Source organism: Octopus bimaculoides, chromosome 14, assembly GCF_001194135.2.
Source record: "Octopus bimaculoides isolate UCB-OBI-ISO-001 chromosome 14, ASM119413v2, whole genome shotgun sequence".
In the NCBI taxonomy this organism is placed as follows: domain Eukaryota; kingdom Metazoa; phylum Mollusca; class Cephalopoda; order Octopoda; family Octopodidae; genus Octopus; species Octopus bimaculoides.
The window spans coordinates 21,168,752-21,185,860 of NC_068994.1; the positions used below are offsets into that span (position 1 = coordinate 21,168,752).

The 17,109-nt window shown below is 34.8% G+C and overlaps 2 protein-coding genes across 7 annotated transcripts in view; one reads left to right on the forward strand and one right to left on the reverse strand.

Moving 5' to 3' along the window:
* The window catches only part of LOC106876129 (ATP-binding cassette sub-family B member 10, mitochondrial), a 31,380-nt gene extending 27,565 nt beyond the window's left edge, over nucleotides 1-3,815 (forward strand). The window contains exons 12-13 of the mRNA XM_014924544.2: nucleotides 285-319; nucleotides 2,236-3,815. Coding sequence (XP_014780030.1) covers nucleotides 285-319; nucleotides 2,236-2,482 — 282 coding nt within the window. The 3' untranslated portion in view covers nucleotides 2,483-3,815. The remainder of the gene's footprint in view (nucleotides 1-284; nucleotides 320-2,235) is intronic.
* Nucleotides 3,816-6,847: 3,032 nt separating this feature from the next.
* The window catches only part of LOC106876127 (transmembrane protein 230), a 39,872-nt gene continuing 29,610 nt past the window's right edge, over nucleotides 6,848-17,109 (reverse strand). For all 6 annotated transcript variants that reach the window (XM_014924542.2, XM_052972744.1, XM_014924538.2 and 3 more), the window contains 2 exons: nucleotides 16,275-16,397; nucleotides 6,848-9,588 (listed from right to left, as the gene is read on the reverse strand). In XM_014924542.2, coding sequence (XP_014780028.1) covers nucleotides 9,451-9,588; nucleotides 16,275-16,397 — 261 coding nt within the window. In that variant the 3' untranslated portion in view covers nucleotides 6,848-9,450. The remainder of the gene's footprint in view (nucleotides 9,589-16,274; nucleotides 16,398-17,109) is intronic.

The following is a 17,109-nucleotide window of genomic DNA, read 5'->3' on the forward strand; positions in this document are numbered from 1 at the left end:
CACCGCACTGTTAACTTAATTGTAGTGTTACAACATATTCACCTTAACAACTAGAATTGGCTGATATGAGCTAACAACTAGAATTTGCGCATACGAGTTCTGCCCAAAAAGAAACCACATTTTTAAAACAGCAAACCAACTTGTCAGCATGCACTTGTACATGTAACTACCACATCTTGCCATATCACATAATGAAAAAATATGGTTATCTGGGTGATGCCTATGTTATAGTAGTTTATAAATGTTGAACTTCAGAAATTATCATGGCTGATTCTTACTTTTAGGATCCACAGATTTTGATTCTTGATGAAGCTACAAGGTAAGTTGCATTTTAACTTCTGGAAATTGTTACTTTTGTATTCTGTATAGTTTGTCTCGATTACTTGGAGATCATAATCTTAACTTTTCTCAGTGTGGACAAAAACTTTATGGCTGATAGTTTCTGTAGAATCTGTAGTTGTGTAGAATTAAAGTTACTTTTGATATAACATGTAATTAAACATATTTTTCTAAAAGCCATTTTTATCATATTTTGTAGCAACTTAACCCTTTTAGCATTTAAACTGGCTATATCTGGCCCTAATATTCTACTTGTTTTCAATTTAAATCAGCCACATTTGGCCTTTCACAAGTACCCTATTATGTCATTCTAAAAATAAACAATCACATCATTAAAATCTTTAAGTTACAATATAAGCCATCATTAATTCAAAACAATGAGTAAATAAGCATTGCATGTGACAGTAATCTGAATGCTAAACATGGGAATGTAAGATTGTATAAATCATGACAGAGCTAGCATAGTGTGGCATTGATTTTCTTTCATCTGATGGATTTTCTTTTAAATTGTTCCAACTAATTATGTTTCTTGCATCATCACAAAGAAATGAGCTGTTGTATATCTACACATATGCAACAGCCCATTGTAAGTGTGACAAAACAGATAGATGAGTTTACTGTGTCATGCACATGTTTCAATATTTTTAATCACTATTGCAATAGTAATTATAACTGTTAGACATACTTTGTGAAACAAATACCTTTTTATTGAGGAACGGGTATCAATGCCATAATTGCTTCTTTTGTTAGTACAATGGATGCCTGGTTCTTTGATATTGATAATTTCAGTTACCCTATCCCCTAAGTGCAACATGTCCTTCATCTAAAATGGCTTTTCTAGTCCTTTCTAAAGAAACTCCTGATCCACTATCAAAATGTCACACTTTTGCTACCACTACAACAGCTTTTACTTCTTTCAAACGTGTTTATTCTGTGCATAATCAGTGTTTTTTCTTTCTCTTTTTAAGATCTCGTAGCAAGTAGTTTAATCTAAAAACCATTTTTATATAAAACTCTACTTAATATGGCTGTCTGGTTAAGAAGTTTTTTTTTTTTTACAATTATGTGGGTTTTCACTTTGATCCTACTGCATAACACTTTAGACAAATATCTTCTACCATAACCTTTGGCTTGACCAGTATATTAGGAGTGTAATGTAGTACACAGAAATGAACAGGAGCTCTTTATATACAGATATATTTATGTTTGTATCTGTTACCCATATTCATTGGGGGGAAGGCAGCAAGCTGGCAGAATTGTTAGTTCGCCAGGCAAAATACTTAGCAGCATTCCGTCCATCTTTATGCTCTGAGTTCAAATTCTGCTAAGGTTGACTTTGCCTATAATCTTTTCAGGATGGATTAAAAAAGTACTAGTTGAACACTGGGATCAATGTAACTGATTTACCCCATCCTTCTGAAATTGCTGACCTTGTGCCAAAATTTGAAACCAATATTCATTGGTGAAGGGTGTAAATACTTCTGAATCACCATTGCTTTAAAATTAAGTGCTTTAATAGACTCTTTCTTGTCATTTTCACCGCTAAAGATATAGTGAAGCAGTGATTGGCTCAGTTGAAACTTGTAACCAGTGACACTGTTGTTCACACATTGTGATATAAAAATGGCTTAGAAATAAATACCAGCCTGCTTTTTACCATCTAATTGTTATATTAAACAACAAATGTGTCCTAGTCTGAGAAGAGGAATGAAAAGGCTAGGAGCACACTCCTTCTGCTTTAGACTTGATAAATATTACAATAAAAATATATAGAAAAAGAAAAACCATTATACATATATATATTTCAGATATATATAATGTGATATACACATATGTTGATAAATACATATATATGCATACAAATATGCTTACATACATATATTGTTTCTTTTTCAGTGCTTTGGACTCTGAAAGTGAACATATTGTCCAAGAAGCTCTGGATAGAGTAATGGCAGGCCGTACAGTTATAATTATTGCTCACCGTCTCTCCACTATTCGCAATGTGGATCGTATCATAGTACTAAATGATGGAGTGGTAGCTGAAGAAGGGAACTATGAAGAATTGCTGAAAATACCCAATGGAATTTTCCAGAAACTAGTTGAACAACAAACTACACCTGCTGCATCATCTGCCAATGAATAAACCAAAAAATGGATAAAAAGAAATTAGAAATAGAATGTGATAATGTATATGCCTTTCTCAAAGCTTTTAGTTATATGATTGAAGTGAAAATGATCAATTCAAAACAGCAATTGAAATTATGAATGAAGAACTAACGGCTGCACTTGGATATATTTGATTCATTTCTTTGGAGCTGCTGTTGTTGAAGCTGAAAAATTTAAAGTTTAAAAAAAGTTGGCTGTAATGAATTTGACAAAACATTATTAATCTTACTGAGATCAACTTTGCCTTTCAGGGTCGATAAAATAAAGTGCCAGTCAAAGTCTAAGGTCAGTTTAATTGACTAACTGCCCCATCCCTCAAAACTGAGGTCTGGTGCCAATGCTAGAAACAATTATTATAGGGCAGAGGATTGGTAAAATCATTAAAATGTTGGAAAAAAATGCATTGTTATATTCATTCCAGCATTTTGTGTTCTGAGTTCAAATCCCACAGTGGTCAACTTTGCCTTTCATCCTTTTTAAGTTGATAAAGTATTAGTCAAGCACTAGTATTAACCCCTAAAAAGATGAAAACAAAGTTGACCTCAATGAGATTTGAACCTAGAACATAAAGAATCAGAACAAATATCACAAGACATTTTATTCAGTGCTTTGACAATTCTGCCAATCTGTCCAATGATTTCTTGCCGGAACATTTTCTATCAATCCCAGAGGGACAGAAAGTAAACTGGGAACCTGCAGGGATTTGAACTTGGACCACAAAGAGTATAATTAAATACTGCAATTTGCCATTGTAGTACTCTATATGATAATGAGGAATTATTGATTCAAATATGATCTCCGGACTATTGCTAGATGTTCTCAAAGAAAATGTGTGGCATTCAACTAGATAACATACCATGTCACTAGTCTCATCACCTCTTCTATCATTGTAACAATATAAATAGTCAAGTCCTTCGCAGACTGAGTTTACAACTTCTTTCTTTCACTTACAATATAACTTCATTTATGTCACAAATCCCTTTTCTCCTTCCTTTGAAAATTTAAAGATTTGTGCTTATACAGCAATAGCATCAAGAATCTCTAGAGCATTATTTCATAATAATTTCCATTTTGAGAAATTATCATGACCAAAAAAATTTGATATTCTAAAATTTTCTTTTATTCATAGAAATTTCTCTTAATATTGTCTTATTTGTTGAGGGATATTAATACCAATGGATGTCATGCTACCACAGAGAGAAATGGTGGTGGGGTTTTTTTGTATACATATATATAAAAATATTATATAACTTACTAAAAAATGTCCTTTACTTGAATAAAACATATATTTTCTGATTCAAAAATAAAAATATTTGCAGATGTTTTCTTTCTAAATATAATTTATTTTTAAAAAGATGTAAGTTGTTTATTCTTGATTTATACACTGTACAACTAAGCAATTTTTTTCCATGCATAATGATTGAACACTACGACATAACATTGTGATTAATGCACTTGCTTTACAACTACATGCTTCTGGGTTCAATCTTTTTGCATGAGACCATGGGCAAGTGTCTTCAACCATAGTCTTGAGTCAACCTTGTGAGTAAAACTTGGATAAAACTGCAAAAGCCTGTCATACATACACACACACACATGTACGTGTGTTAGCATAGAATTAACAAATTTTATGCATCAAAGAAAAGCAGCTTGCAGTATTAAATTCTGAGTTGTCTTTTTTTATGCCAAGGATGACATGCGTTTCACTTCTAGACATCAATAAAATATGTACCAAAGTTGATATCATAGTCTAAAAAGTGAATGCTCCAGCATATGGTCAAGAATAGAAATTACTAAAAAAATGATCACATCTTTCTCATCCATTTAAATTGAAATTAAATTTTAATCACATGTTCTCATATTTAACAGTAAATTATTAAACTGGTATTGCATTGTATATCTGACCACTTCTGTGGCATTGAGTAATGACTGTAGAAGCCTTTTTGTAAAGTTTGTCCAAAACTATGAATCATCTTATATTCTGAATATTTTCTTTTACTCAGATGTTTTCACTCACATGGAATTGAACTTTCTCTCTCATTCAATGTTTCCACGAGCCTTGGGTGCATGTAAAACCAAAAGCTCAATTCCAGATTGTGTTGTTAAGTAGATGTCTATTTTCCCTTGGATACCTAACATATGACAAGGAACTAACTCAGAATATCTGATTGTTTCTAACAACTGACTGAATTGAGATATGTACAAATTAATTGTTCTTCCCAGTGAAATATCTACAGTATTCTTTTCTACTCTAGGCACAAGGTGCAAAATTTAAGGGTGGGGTGCAGTCGATTAGATCAACCCCAGTACACATTGTGATATAAAAATGGCTTAGAAATAAATACCAGCCTGCTTTTTACCGTCTAATTGTTATATTAAACAACAAATGTGTCCTAGTCTGAGAAGAGGAATGAAAAGGCAAGGAGCACACTCCTTCTGCCTTAGACTTAATTTATCAACCCCCGAAAGAATGAAAGGTAAAGTTGACCTCAGCAGAATTTGAACTCAGAACATAAAGACAGACGAAATACCGCTAAGCATTTCACCCTGCGTGCTAACATTTCTGCCAGCTCACCACCTTGAAATATCTACAGTATTGAGTTGGCTTTTCTAGGCCTATTGCCAGACTTTGGTGCCTGGGGGTACTTCAGAATATTCTGGGTGGGCAATAATTTGTATTGTGGGAAGATTTTCATAAATTGTAGTTTGTAAAGCTCAGGGTGCACCATTGGATAAGTGAGAGGGCAGTGCCATCCAGTGCACCCCTTTAGTGACAGGCATGTTAGTCAGACTTCAAGAAATATATTGAATAAGGAGAGTGCAATTGAGTGCCCCTCCTCCCCACTTAGTGACAAGTATGGGCTTTTCTCTCTAACTCATTCTTAAATCCAGATGTTTGGGTTCATTCATCTTTATATGTGTGTGTGTGTATGGTAGATGGGTACCTAGCTAGGATCCATAGTTCTCTTATGACCAAATGGGTTATGGGAATCTGCATAATGCAGTTGAACCTTATCTTCTTCAACAAAGAAATGTTCCACCAAACACTTGTACACATAGTGGCAACACACAGTGGAACCAACACAGACCTGGGAGCCAATACTTCTTTCAAAGGTATAGATTTATTTTTATTGATATTGATAAAATAAACACCAGATATGTATTTCGGGTTGATTTCATTGATTATCCCTCTCCTCTACCAATTTATGTCTGTCATTAATGTGATGTTGTTTAGTCCCAAATCGAACCATAGTCAAAGGCTTTCCAGTAATGAGCATCTCTCAGGTATAGTATATTCCAGACAACACTATCCAATGTGTCATTTTTCTTAAGACAGTTGAGTAGAATTTGAATGAGGTTTGGCTCCTATTTATAGTTGTTCAAGTGGCTACATATAGGCTTCTTTGTTGGTTCAGCATGATATAAAGGTGAATATAGTGTATGTTATAAAACTAAAGGCTAAATTCTGTCAAGTTTGTGAGTTGATTTTGATTCCTTATTGAAACCAGCTTATTTCACTACACTCTTAATGTCATGTACATTTAAAACATTATATATTCCCAAATCAATATTATGAAAGGAAATGCTCAGGAAAGCAATAAGTTCTTAGGGAATTGTGTCAACTATCTGATTCACTTAAAATATCTTAAGAAAATGAATAATGATGTTTCTTGGGGCATCCACTGTACAGCAAGACACCTATCCCTGATAATCATTCCTTACAGGTTTATGTACATATATACCTTTAATCTCTCAACTGGCACAAGGCAACACTTTACTCAGTACTACTCCCCACTCCCAGTTGAGGGGGGTTTTGACTTGCAAGGTACTCTGTGACCCTGCCAGTGCTGGTGCCATGTAAAAAACACTTAGAACACACTGTAAAGTGGTTGATATTAGGAAGGGCATCCAGTTGTAGAACCATGCCAAAACAGACAATGGGACCTGGAGCAGCTCCTGTCAAACTGTCCAACCCATGCCAGCATGGAAAAGGGACGTTAAATGATGATTTTAACTCATTGTAAGATGTTCATATTGTCACCAATGCTGACTTGAGAGCTTAGGAAAAAAAAGACAGTGAAGAAAATTCTGTACACATTATAAAGTTTGATTAATAATTTGTTGATTTACAGAGCAAAATTTCAATCCACTTGTAGGAAAAGTTACCTGTAACACACCAGCATCCTCTTATTCAGAGAAGAGATTCAACTTTCATCTACTTATTGCTATAAAAACCAGAGATAAACACTGGTCTTACAGTTTTTTTGAATTTTGAATACTGTTAGATAACTGAAATATTGTATCTAACTAAAAGACAATTAGTCACAACAGAAAAGCCACATACAATAATCATATATTTATTACAGTTATAGAAAAATAAGGTTTATATCTTACCATGATTTGTACATAAGTGCCATGTACATACACACATTCACTCATACAAATAACACCAGAGTCATAATAAATACAACATGATTATGTCAGAAGACAGCACATGAGAATGAAACATATTCACCTTCATAATCGCAAATAAGTGACCATTAAACTACTAATCATTCCTTACAGGTTTATGTACATATTTTTGTTTCATCAAATGAAGAAGGAAGACTGCCCATGGCTCTGGACCTTCCAGATGAGATCAATGTAGTTTATCTTCAGTTCCAACCTCCACAAGTTAGAGTCTGGCAGGAAAACCACTTGAGTGAAGAAGGAATTCCAAAGAGTTGCAACTCTGGGGAGGATTAATTAGGTTTCGTGTAGTCGCACATGAATTTTAAAGCTCAGTAGATAAGAACCAATACCATTTCTCATCACCAACGAATTTTCTCCCAATATGGAGCAAAGTGTGATTCCAATGGAACAGCATTGTACTTTACTTAGTAATGTAGTTTATTGGAAAGTAGCAGATGTCAATTTCAGTTTTGTTTATCTTATAAAATTTATTTTTCCCTGTTTATTGTTGTTTAGTTCAAGGTTTTTCCTGAAAGAGCAGACCTATGATCATCTCATTTTTCATCCCATTATCCATCCTTTTTGAAGATGATAGTGTGTAATTTGAAGAAGATTTAACTGCTATATCTAACATGTAAAACAATCACACGGAAATGTGTGTATATGTGTATGACCACCCTATCTCATGCTACTTTTGTCTGTTGTTGATTGACAACTTCACTTTATTAATGAAGATAACTTCCTTGATTCTTAAATTGCCAATGTTATGCTATGTTGCCAGTATGGTATAAAACATTTGTTTACACATGTTCCTTGATGCCACTCGATAGTTTTCAAATGCAGAAGACAAAACATTTACTGCATTTACTATCTAATATTGTATACAGGCCCTTGAGAACATGTCAATGTTATTGATAAGGCAGTTGGCTAATGTGTACACTTTGTTGCTGTCTGTTCCTTGATTTCCTCAAGGAGGGACCAGAGTGCACCATCTGTATGTATGCAGTTGCTCTCCACAGATATCACAATAGATGATACCATTCTTCACTCCCTATTGAAAAGGTGTCATCCTTATGCAACTTAGACACATTGTGCCAGATCAGAAATGATTATATTCGGTTGTCATGTATGATTATAGGCATATAACTTAGTCACCAAAATGCAATCCGTATGCATATTAAGGAAATAGTCTTGCAACCTTAATCCTTACTACATCTGAATAGCTATGGCTCTTTACAAAACAGGTGTGTGACTTACATCTGAAAACTGATCACATATCTGGGATGGAGCTACTACACAACAAAAACATGCTACAACAACTAGTCTACACTCATACGGCTTCCTTTCTCTGCTGCAACTTTCTTTGTAATCCCAACTTTGTTTCACCTTCCAAACCCCATACATTCTCTACCTTTCACACCTAGAATTGTAGCCAATTAGGACTCCTTACACATGTTTTCCCTGTCATCAGACAACTCAAGTTCAATCTGAAGCACATTAACCTCATTATGTTAGGAAGATCTGCTAATGTCAAGGCTTACCACTTCATCTAAATGTAAAAAAAAATAAAAGGAAAAAAGCTCTTTTCTATAGAAATATTTGAGAAAAAATTTGTTTTTAGTTAACCTGAAACTGACTATGTAAGTCATGTTCAAATTTTAAATAAAGTGAACTATGTGATTATAATGAAAATGTGAGAATGAAAATGTGAGAGTAGAAGAACTGGGTTCTCATATTTTTATCACCCTACTGTAAAAATATTTCTTTTAATATCTGCGTATTTTGCTGTCAGAATATATTTTTCAGAATAAAAGACACTGACTAAATTCTTAGATGATACTGATTACGGTTGCGGTCTAGCAATGTTAGTAGTTGCTTCCTGTTGTTGCTGTGTCTTTTTATTCCTTTTTTTAAATGCTTTTACAAGTCATTTCACGTTATTTTTGTTGTTGCTGATTATTGCTGCTGCAGCTGTTATTGATGTTATTGTTGCTTCTTGTTGTGTAGTTATATCTTGACTGTTAATATTGCTACTTTTCTTTTTCCCCCAGGGTATTTAAAAATAAATAATGACAATTTACCAACCACCTCTGAAGCATTACTGGAACCAGGTATAAGGCACATGTGTGCAGACAAAATTGTGAAAAAAAAAACTGTTTAAAAAAGAAAATATTTCATAAATATTACCAAATAATACTTTTAGGCTATTTGGTTTGGCCTGCCAACATATTTTTAGCCTAACCAATAATAGATGGGTACAGTTACTTGTACTTAATATTTGTAGGGCCCTGTGCCTAGAGTAGAAAAGAATATTTGTAGCATTGACTGACACATGTTGCCACTAACCCAAGTATAACTTTGGGAACATTTCAATGTTGAAATGAAATGAGAGTGTTTATATGACATCAAAGCTTCTTAAGATTTCTTAGCAAGAACATCCACCATATGGCTTGTAGCAAAGCTGCATGCTGAGTGGCAAGGATACAAATACAGTTAATCAAAATCTGGAATGTCCTCAAAAGAATAGCCCTCATACCCTTTGTAGGCATAGTATGCTATCATGACATGGTAGGAACCAGGGATGAACATAAGGGCACCAAGGATAAGTAGTGGCCAGGTACGGTCAGAGTACTGCAAAAGAAAAAGACAATTAAGTAAGAAAAAGTACAATTTGACATGGAGCATAGTAATACAAAGAACTAACAATGACATTCACAGGACAGACAGTGAAACACAGAGCAGAATAAACAAAAAATATCTGCAAATAGAACTCAACAAACAAAAAAAGTATAAACAGAAAAATCAATAGATAAGTAGAAAACAGAAAAAGAATTAGTGCACAGCAGAAAAATTGGTATAGAGTTTGTAAAACATCAATAAACACATCAATAAACAAAAAAAGATATGATAAAAAAGAAACAATCAATGAACTAATCTGACAAATAAACAGATATTCATCTTTAAAAGGTTAAGATATACTAAAATCACTATAGATACTATAGTTGATTTCTAAATCTCTTTAACAGTGGAAACAAGAGAGTTGAAAATATGAAAATTAACTTTGCATTTCAATGAATGCTTAATTTCAAAATATGTTTGTTTTTATTTGTTGTAATGAGGAAGTGTGTGTGTGTCAATACAAACTAGTACATACACGCTAGTGGAGTGGCAAGAACAGTAAGCTGGCTAATAAATGAAATACACTGGATTCAAATCCTGCTAGAATTGAGTTGGCCTGTCATCCCTTATGTGTGTGTTAGGTGGCGTGTTTGAAGAAATGCAATAAGGTACTAGCCATGTAGTACATTCAATTGAATATACTATGTTGTAAGAAATTTGTGACTATCTACCATTGAAATCAACCTTTCAATATACCTAAATTTCTAATGCTTATTGTCCCTATTTAGACAGTATGTCTCATACACCTATAAATACCATAAACTTTTTCATTTGCCTAGACAACATTATTTCCAACATTGTAAGCTACACCAGAGAAAAACATGCACTCATACAAATCTATACTGTATCCCATGCTGAAATACCACCAACTATCCCTGAAGGGATCTTGTCTTTCAAAAGCTGTTGCTAACATACAGAACTACCCTCACACCACACAATGGTATCCTGAGAAACTAAATGGCCCTAGCAACCATTGGATTCATGGGAAAATTTATTCAGCACCTGCACTCCGTCTCCCAGTTCCACTAGAGATGCTAAGACCAAGGAAATGACTTTCAAAAAATAATAGAGAGAATTCTTGACAGAGATTCTTATGCACCTGGAGTTTATAACTGTCAACCCAGCCTCCTTGATAAGCTACATATATTGTAACTGTCTGCAGTATCAACCAAAAACCTATCATTTTGTTGCCATCAAAAAAATGAAAAATGTCCCATTAATTAACTTCAAAACATTGGTCATGAATACACTGGAAAAAAATTACCTTAGCTCTATCAGGCCCATTTGAAAATGCAGGTTAGACAATTCCACACTGACTATAGTGAGATTATTTCTCTCTTGCTAACCACCAGAGATGCCTGCCATTGCTAACACCCAACAACAAATACAGCCATACACAACTTACCAAACTAAAAAGATAAGACTGTTATTGCTAGAATGTCTTTGGGCATAAGTTTTGCTTGAGTCCAGCTGATCTAGGATTAAACAACAACAAATTTCACATGCTAAGATCTTAGAAGAGGCATAAAATAACAGTGGGGCTTCTTTTTTTATTCATCTTCATTCATGCACTCTTCGCAAATCATATAATTGCTGGGCCATGGAGTACATTACTATAGGAGATAGACTACCAGATGACAATATTTTCCATTTCTGAATTTAAATGTTCATATTTTCAGCTCTTATTTTAGCAAATTTTTAAGGTTTCAAACTTAACAGGATGCATAGTATTCTTTTCCAAGTGTTTATAGATATACATATACATTTTACTTCTTACTTTAGACTAATGGTTTCCAAAGTGGGCAGAACTGCCCCCTTGGGGGTGGGGGGTGGAAAGATCCAGCGGGGTGTTGAAGAAAAGTGGGATGGTAATGGGGTGGCCAAAATGGGGTGATAGATGTAAAAAAAAATATTAATAGATTAATTAGGTTTAAGTTTTATTTGTGAAATACAGTTGTTTTGAATTTGCTGCAGAAAGTGGTCTATATTTGTGGTGGGTGGTCTGGGTGCCAAGTGGGTGGCAGCCAGAAAAAGTATGGGAACTATTGCTTTAAACAAATGGATATATTGGGGAAGAAATTAAATTGCCTTTGGTCCTATGGATTTCAGGATTTCATTACATTATAAGGGTTTGCTGATGCCTATTCAAGATTGACAGGAGTATTCAAAACTATAAACTAATGAAGCATTCATTAATTATCCAGTCCTCTTCACAACAACTGGCTGTGACTATTCTTTGTACCTATTTCCTTTGAAGTTATGAGGATGTGATACAGACTGTTGACTCATCACTGTTCAGTCTCATAACATATCAACTTGGTAACTTATTAATTTTGTGCCAGTGCCACATAGAGAGCACTTGTGCCAGCATCATGTAAAAAAGCACTCAAACCAGTGCTATGTAAAAGGCACTTGTATAGGCACCACGTAAAAGCACCCATGCCAAAACAGACAAATTGGAGCCTGGGCAGCTCTCTTGCTGACTAGCTCCTGTCAAACCACCCAACCCATGCCAGCATGGAAAACAGACATTAAATGATGATGATGCACTCATACATATATGCAAAAACCTACAAATCTCACCCACCTCCTGACTTGTTATTAATTGACACTTCAGAAACAGAATCAATTTTCTCATCTCCAATCACTGCTATTATCAACATCATCACCATTATTACTGTCAAATCCCTATTAATATCTTTTAAATAACTTAATGATAAGTATCATCACTACCAACAACTATATTAACATCTAATTTCTCTCTCTCTATACTGGCATCAAACCAATGTTGGGTATCATTTTCAGACTAATAGCTAAAGTAAACAGAAGCCAGTGAGACAAAGTATACAAAAATTGTAAGTTTATTTAAAGACAGAGAAATTTTTTTTCTAATAAATGGAGAAAGGAAGTCAAGATAATTAGTTTGATAAAAGTGGTTATTCAGGTTTTACTGCTTTAGAAACTAGTAAAAAAGAAAACAGAGTAACCTAATCATAATGTTTATGGAGAGACAGAACCTACAGTGACCTCACAATGAACTTCCAATATGAGACAAGCAACGAAATAAAGTATTTTCTCTTTATATTCTATCTATTCAATGTTTATATGTTTACATTTACATATAATATAGTTCCGTTTTGTATTTGTTCATCTAAAGTGCGTGTGTGGTAGATGGGTACCTAGCTAAGATACATAGTTCTCCTATGACCAAATGGGTTATGGGAATCTGCATAATGCAGTTGATATGGTTTTTTTATTCTGTAGTGTGTGGCAAAATATCATGCCAGAGCTTCCTGCCATTCTTCAGGGCACAGTTGAGGGAAGACAAAAGAAAGAAAAACAAAGGAAATCCTGGTTTGACAACATCAAGGACTGGACAGGACACAACACAGAGAACCTGCTACACATGTCAGAGAACAGAGATCAGTGGCAATGGCTGACTAGGAAAGTGTCAACAACTGGCTGCATCAGTTACGAGATTTTGATGATGATGATGTAACAAAATAAAGAGAATTAAAATTTTAGATGGAATAAAAGCACAAAAACAATTAGTAGTAGAAGTAATCATGAAATGATGTTAACTGCCCAGGAAGTTCACTAATCATACTTGATAGTTCCTATTAGTCAGGTAATCTAATTACTGCTGGATTTATAACAAAAGCATAGCTGTCAAAATAAAGAAAATGTCAAAGTGGTTTAGGGATCAATTTCTTCTGTTGACAACAAAGTTTTCTCTGATCTAAATGAAAGGTAGATTGTATAAAGTGAAAACTGAATGAAAATACGTTGTGCTATTGCTGAAGGATAAATGTTTAAGAGGAAGACCTGGAAACCAGTAGTACAATCAGATCTCAAGACGTTAGACCTCACACAAAAGATGATTCAATCTATGCCTGCATAAAAAACAGGTTGTTAAAACAATAATGACAGAAATATATTCCTTGAGTATTTCTAACTTTATATGAAATTTATTTTACAGACCAACTTCAAAGAAAATTAAATAGCCTTGTTTTTTTTATTTGGCTGTATTATACTCTCTGTGTTGGTTACATTAATTTTTATTCTCGGAGCAGGTGTTTTAATATCAAACTGTCTGTCCTAAATGCTGACCACTTTATTCTGAATGGTTGCAAAGGTTAAAAGTGATGTGTTATCCTTCTTACTATATAAACGTATTAGACAGAGCTGATAAAAGCAAAGTATTTCTGCATAATTGCTTGAACTGCTAGCAACAGCAGCCAAATCTCTATAAAATCACATCCTATCATCTTAAAAAAGGAAGGACATATCAGATAATGTAACTCCAGCTACATTGTCGGAGTAAAAGCTTGGATGATGAGGTTAAATAATAACAACAAAATGGGTGAGGCTAGGCAGGACAATATCAAATTAAAACTTATTTTTACTGACATGAAAGAAGAGACTGGGACCATGGCCTTCAGAGGTCCTCTGAGACTAGTATGACTAACATGGTTAATGTTCCTTTTGAATAATTTCAAGCTGATTGTGGCAAGAAATGTAAGGGTGGGAAGGGAAGTCCAGAGGGCTTAATGCTCTAGAGAAGGAGGACTTGATGATGTGGTTAGTACAGTGTGACAAAGAAGTAGAGAACATTAAACTGCATAGTTAGGAAATAAAGTAGTATTTGTTTTCATGGTTTACATTAGATATTTTGTTTACTAAATCAGTGTTGGTATTGATTAATCCTACAGAAATCTTGATCAAGCACACCTGTGATCAAAGACACTAGTTATGGCAATCTAGGATTGTTTTTTTTTTCCCAAAGTGTATCAAATTAATCAGTGTGTTCTTCCTTTTTTTTTTAACAGTAGGACGCAGGAGTGGTTGTGTGGTAAGTAGCTTGCTTACCAACCACATGGTTCCGGGTTCAGTCCCACTGCGTGGCACCTTGGGCAAGTGTCTTCTACTATAGCCTCGGGCCGACCAAAGCCTTGTGAGTGGATTTGGTAGACGGAAACTGAAAGAAGCCCGTCGTATATATGTATATGTATATATATGTCTGTGTTTGTTCTCCCAACGTCGCTTGACAACCGATGCTGGTGTGTTTACGTCCCCGTAACTTAGCGGTTCGACAAAAGAGACCGAAAGAATAAGTACTAGGTTTACAAAGAATAAGTCCTGGGGTTGATTTGCTCGACTAAAGGCGGTGCTCCAGCATGGCCGCAGTCAAATGACTGAAACAAGTAAAAGAGTAAAAGAGTAGATTGTTGTTTGAGAGACTTGGCTGCTATTTCTAGCAAGTATCAAGCAGCCATGTAGAGGCTCTTTTATATGTTCATTAGGAAGGGCATCCAGCTGTAGAAACTCTGCCAAATTTAGATTGGAACCTGGTGTTGCCATCCGGTTTCACCAGTCCTCAGTCAAGTCGTCCAACCCATGCTAGCATGGAAAGCGGACGTTAAACGATGATGATGATGATGATGATGATTAGATTAAGTGAGGGAAGTGGCATTATTAGAGACCAGCTTATAAGCAAGCTCCTGTGGAGGGCTCTTCATTGGGCCTTGGGCCCAACAATGACACTTCATGCATTGAGTAGAAGTTAAATTTTATTAAACTTGACCAATATTTTTCAAGCAATGAACAATTTTTGTCAAAACAATGATACAATATGTGAACTTGTAACTTATTGCAAAGCTTCATGATAAACAACATTTTTCATATTCCTATTGGAGGGTCAGTACAATTATTTTTCTGTCTCACCTTCCTTTCTGTTGATTGTTTTCAACCATCACCATCACCAGTACCACCACCATCGCCACCACAACTGCCATAAACACACCATTCAGACAGCTCAGGCCACCACCATCAATACCTTTGACTTTGTTGTCTTCCTCTCCAACACCATCACCAGTCTTTCACATCCCTTGCTATCATGCTTGACCGCCTTAGCTACTACCACCACCACCGTCGCCTCTGCCTCTATCACAATTACTGCTTATACTATTACTATCACCCCATTACCATCTCAACTGTCAATCTACTACCAATCTATGCCTACTATTACTCTTGACCCACCAAGAGGAGTAGAAGTGTAACTGAATAGTGAGAGAGAGTGGGGGTGGGTCCCAAAGTGTGACACACTGACACACAAATTAGTTTTGGCATTATAGATAGAGACATGTTCTGAACTGAGATTTAAAATAAACTTCTTAAATTTTTTTATTTCTATTTTGAAATTTCAAACCTATATTTTCATAAAAACTCAAATCTGAAATTGAAACTCGAAATTAAACTGAAAGTCTGAAATATAATTTTTCTTTTTTTAAAATTTTAATTTCTTTTACAAGGTTACAAAAACATGAGTTTTTGTTCATTTGAAAGAGATGGAGACTTGGATCAAAACTGCCATCTCTTTTAACCCTTTAGCATTCAGATTAGTTTGTCAAATGCTTATTTATTCACATTGTTTTGAATTAATCATGCATTATCTTGTAGCTTTGAGATTTCAATAACGTAATTGTTTATTTTTAGTATGACATTGTAGGGTGGGTGTAAGAGACTGTATTTGGCCAGTTTGGCCAAAAAAAACAGGTAGAATATTAGGGTTAGATGTGGCTGGTTTAAATGCTAAAGCATTAAGAAAATAACCTAAAATACAATAAAACTTAGTTTACCTCACTGCTAATGTGGCCTGTTAACAGCAAAGCACCAATAGTGATTAGAAGGGTACCAACAGCAAATAAGGCAGTAGCCAAAGCTATTGCCTTGTAAGGAATCTTTGGTGGAGGCTTTTCAAACTGAAATAAGAAACCAATAAATGGATGAGGAGAAGAAGATTGAGAAAAAGAGGCAAGAAAATTAGACCAGACATACCAATGGATGGCAAAAAAAAACAAAAAAACACAGACAATTTAATTCTTTAGCATTCAGATTACTCTGTCAAATATAATGCTTATTCATTTACATTGTTTTGAATTAATCATGAATTATCTCATAGCTTCGAGATTTCAATGGTGTGATTGCTTTTAGAATAACATTGTAGAGCAAGTGTGATAGGCCAGGTCCAGCTGGCTTGAACATAAATCAGGTAAAATATTTGGGTCAGATATGACAGGTTTAAATGCTAAAGAGTTAAACAAACACAGAAACTGACAGGAAAAAAAGAGAAAGAAATGAGATTATAGGCAGGCACATTTTATTTTATAGGATGTAGGAAGAGAGGCTGTGCCCAAGACTGTTGAAGTCTCTTTCAGACTTATGAGACTGAACATTTTAAGGCTTAGTTGGAAGAGGAAGGGCAGCACCTTTCTTGGGGCCTCCAAAACAAGTGTAAGGAAATTATCTTCAGATGAGAGACTTGGTCCACATGAGGATGTTCAGCTTCAATAATTGTACGACAAACATGGTCTGTAGCAAGGGCCTTAGTGGATAGAGTATAGAGGTTGAAAAAGGCAAGCTAAGAGTGTGAGTGTGTGTGTGTGTGTGTGTGTGTGTGTGTGTGTGTGTGTG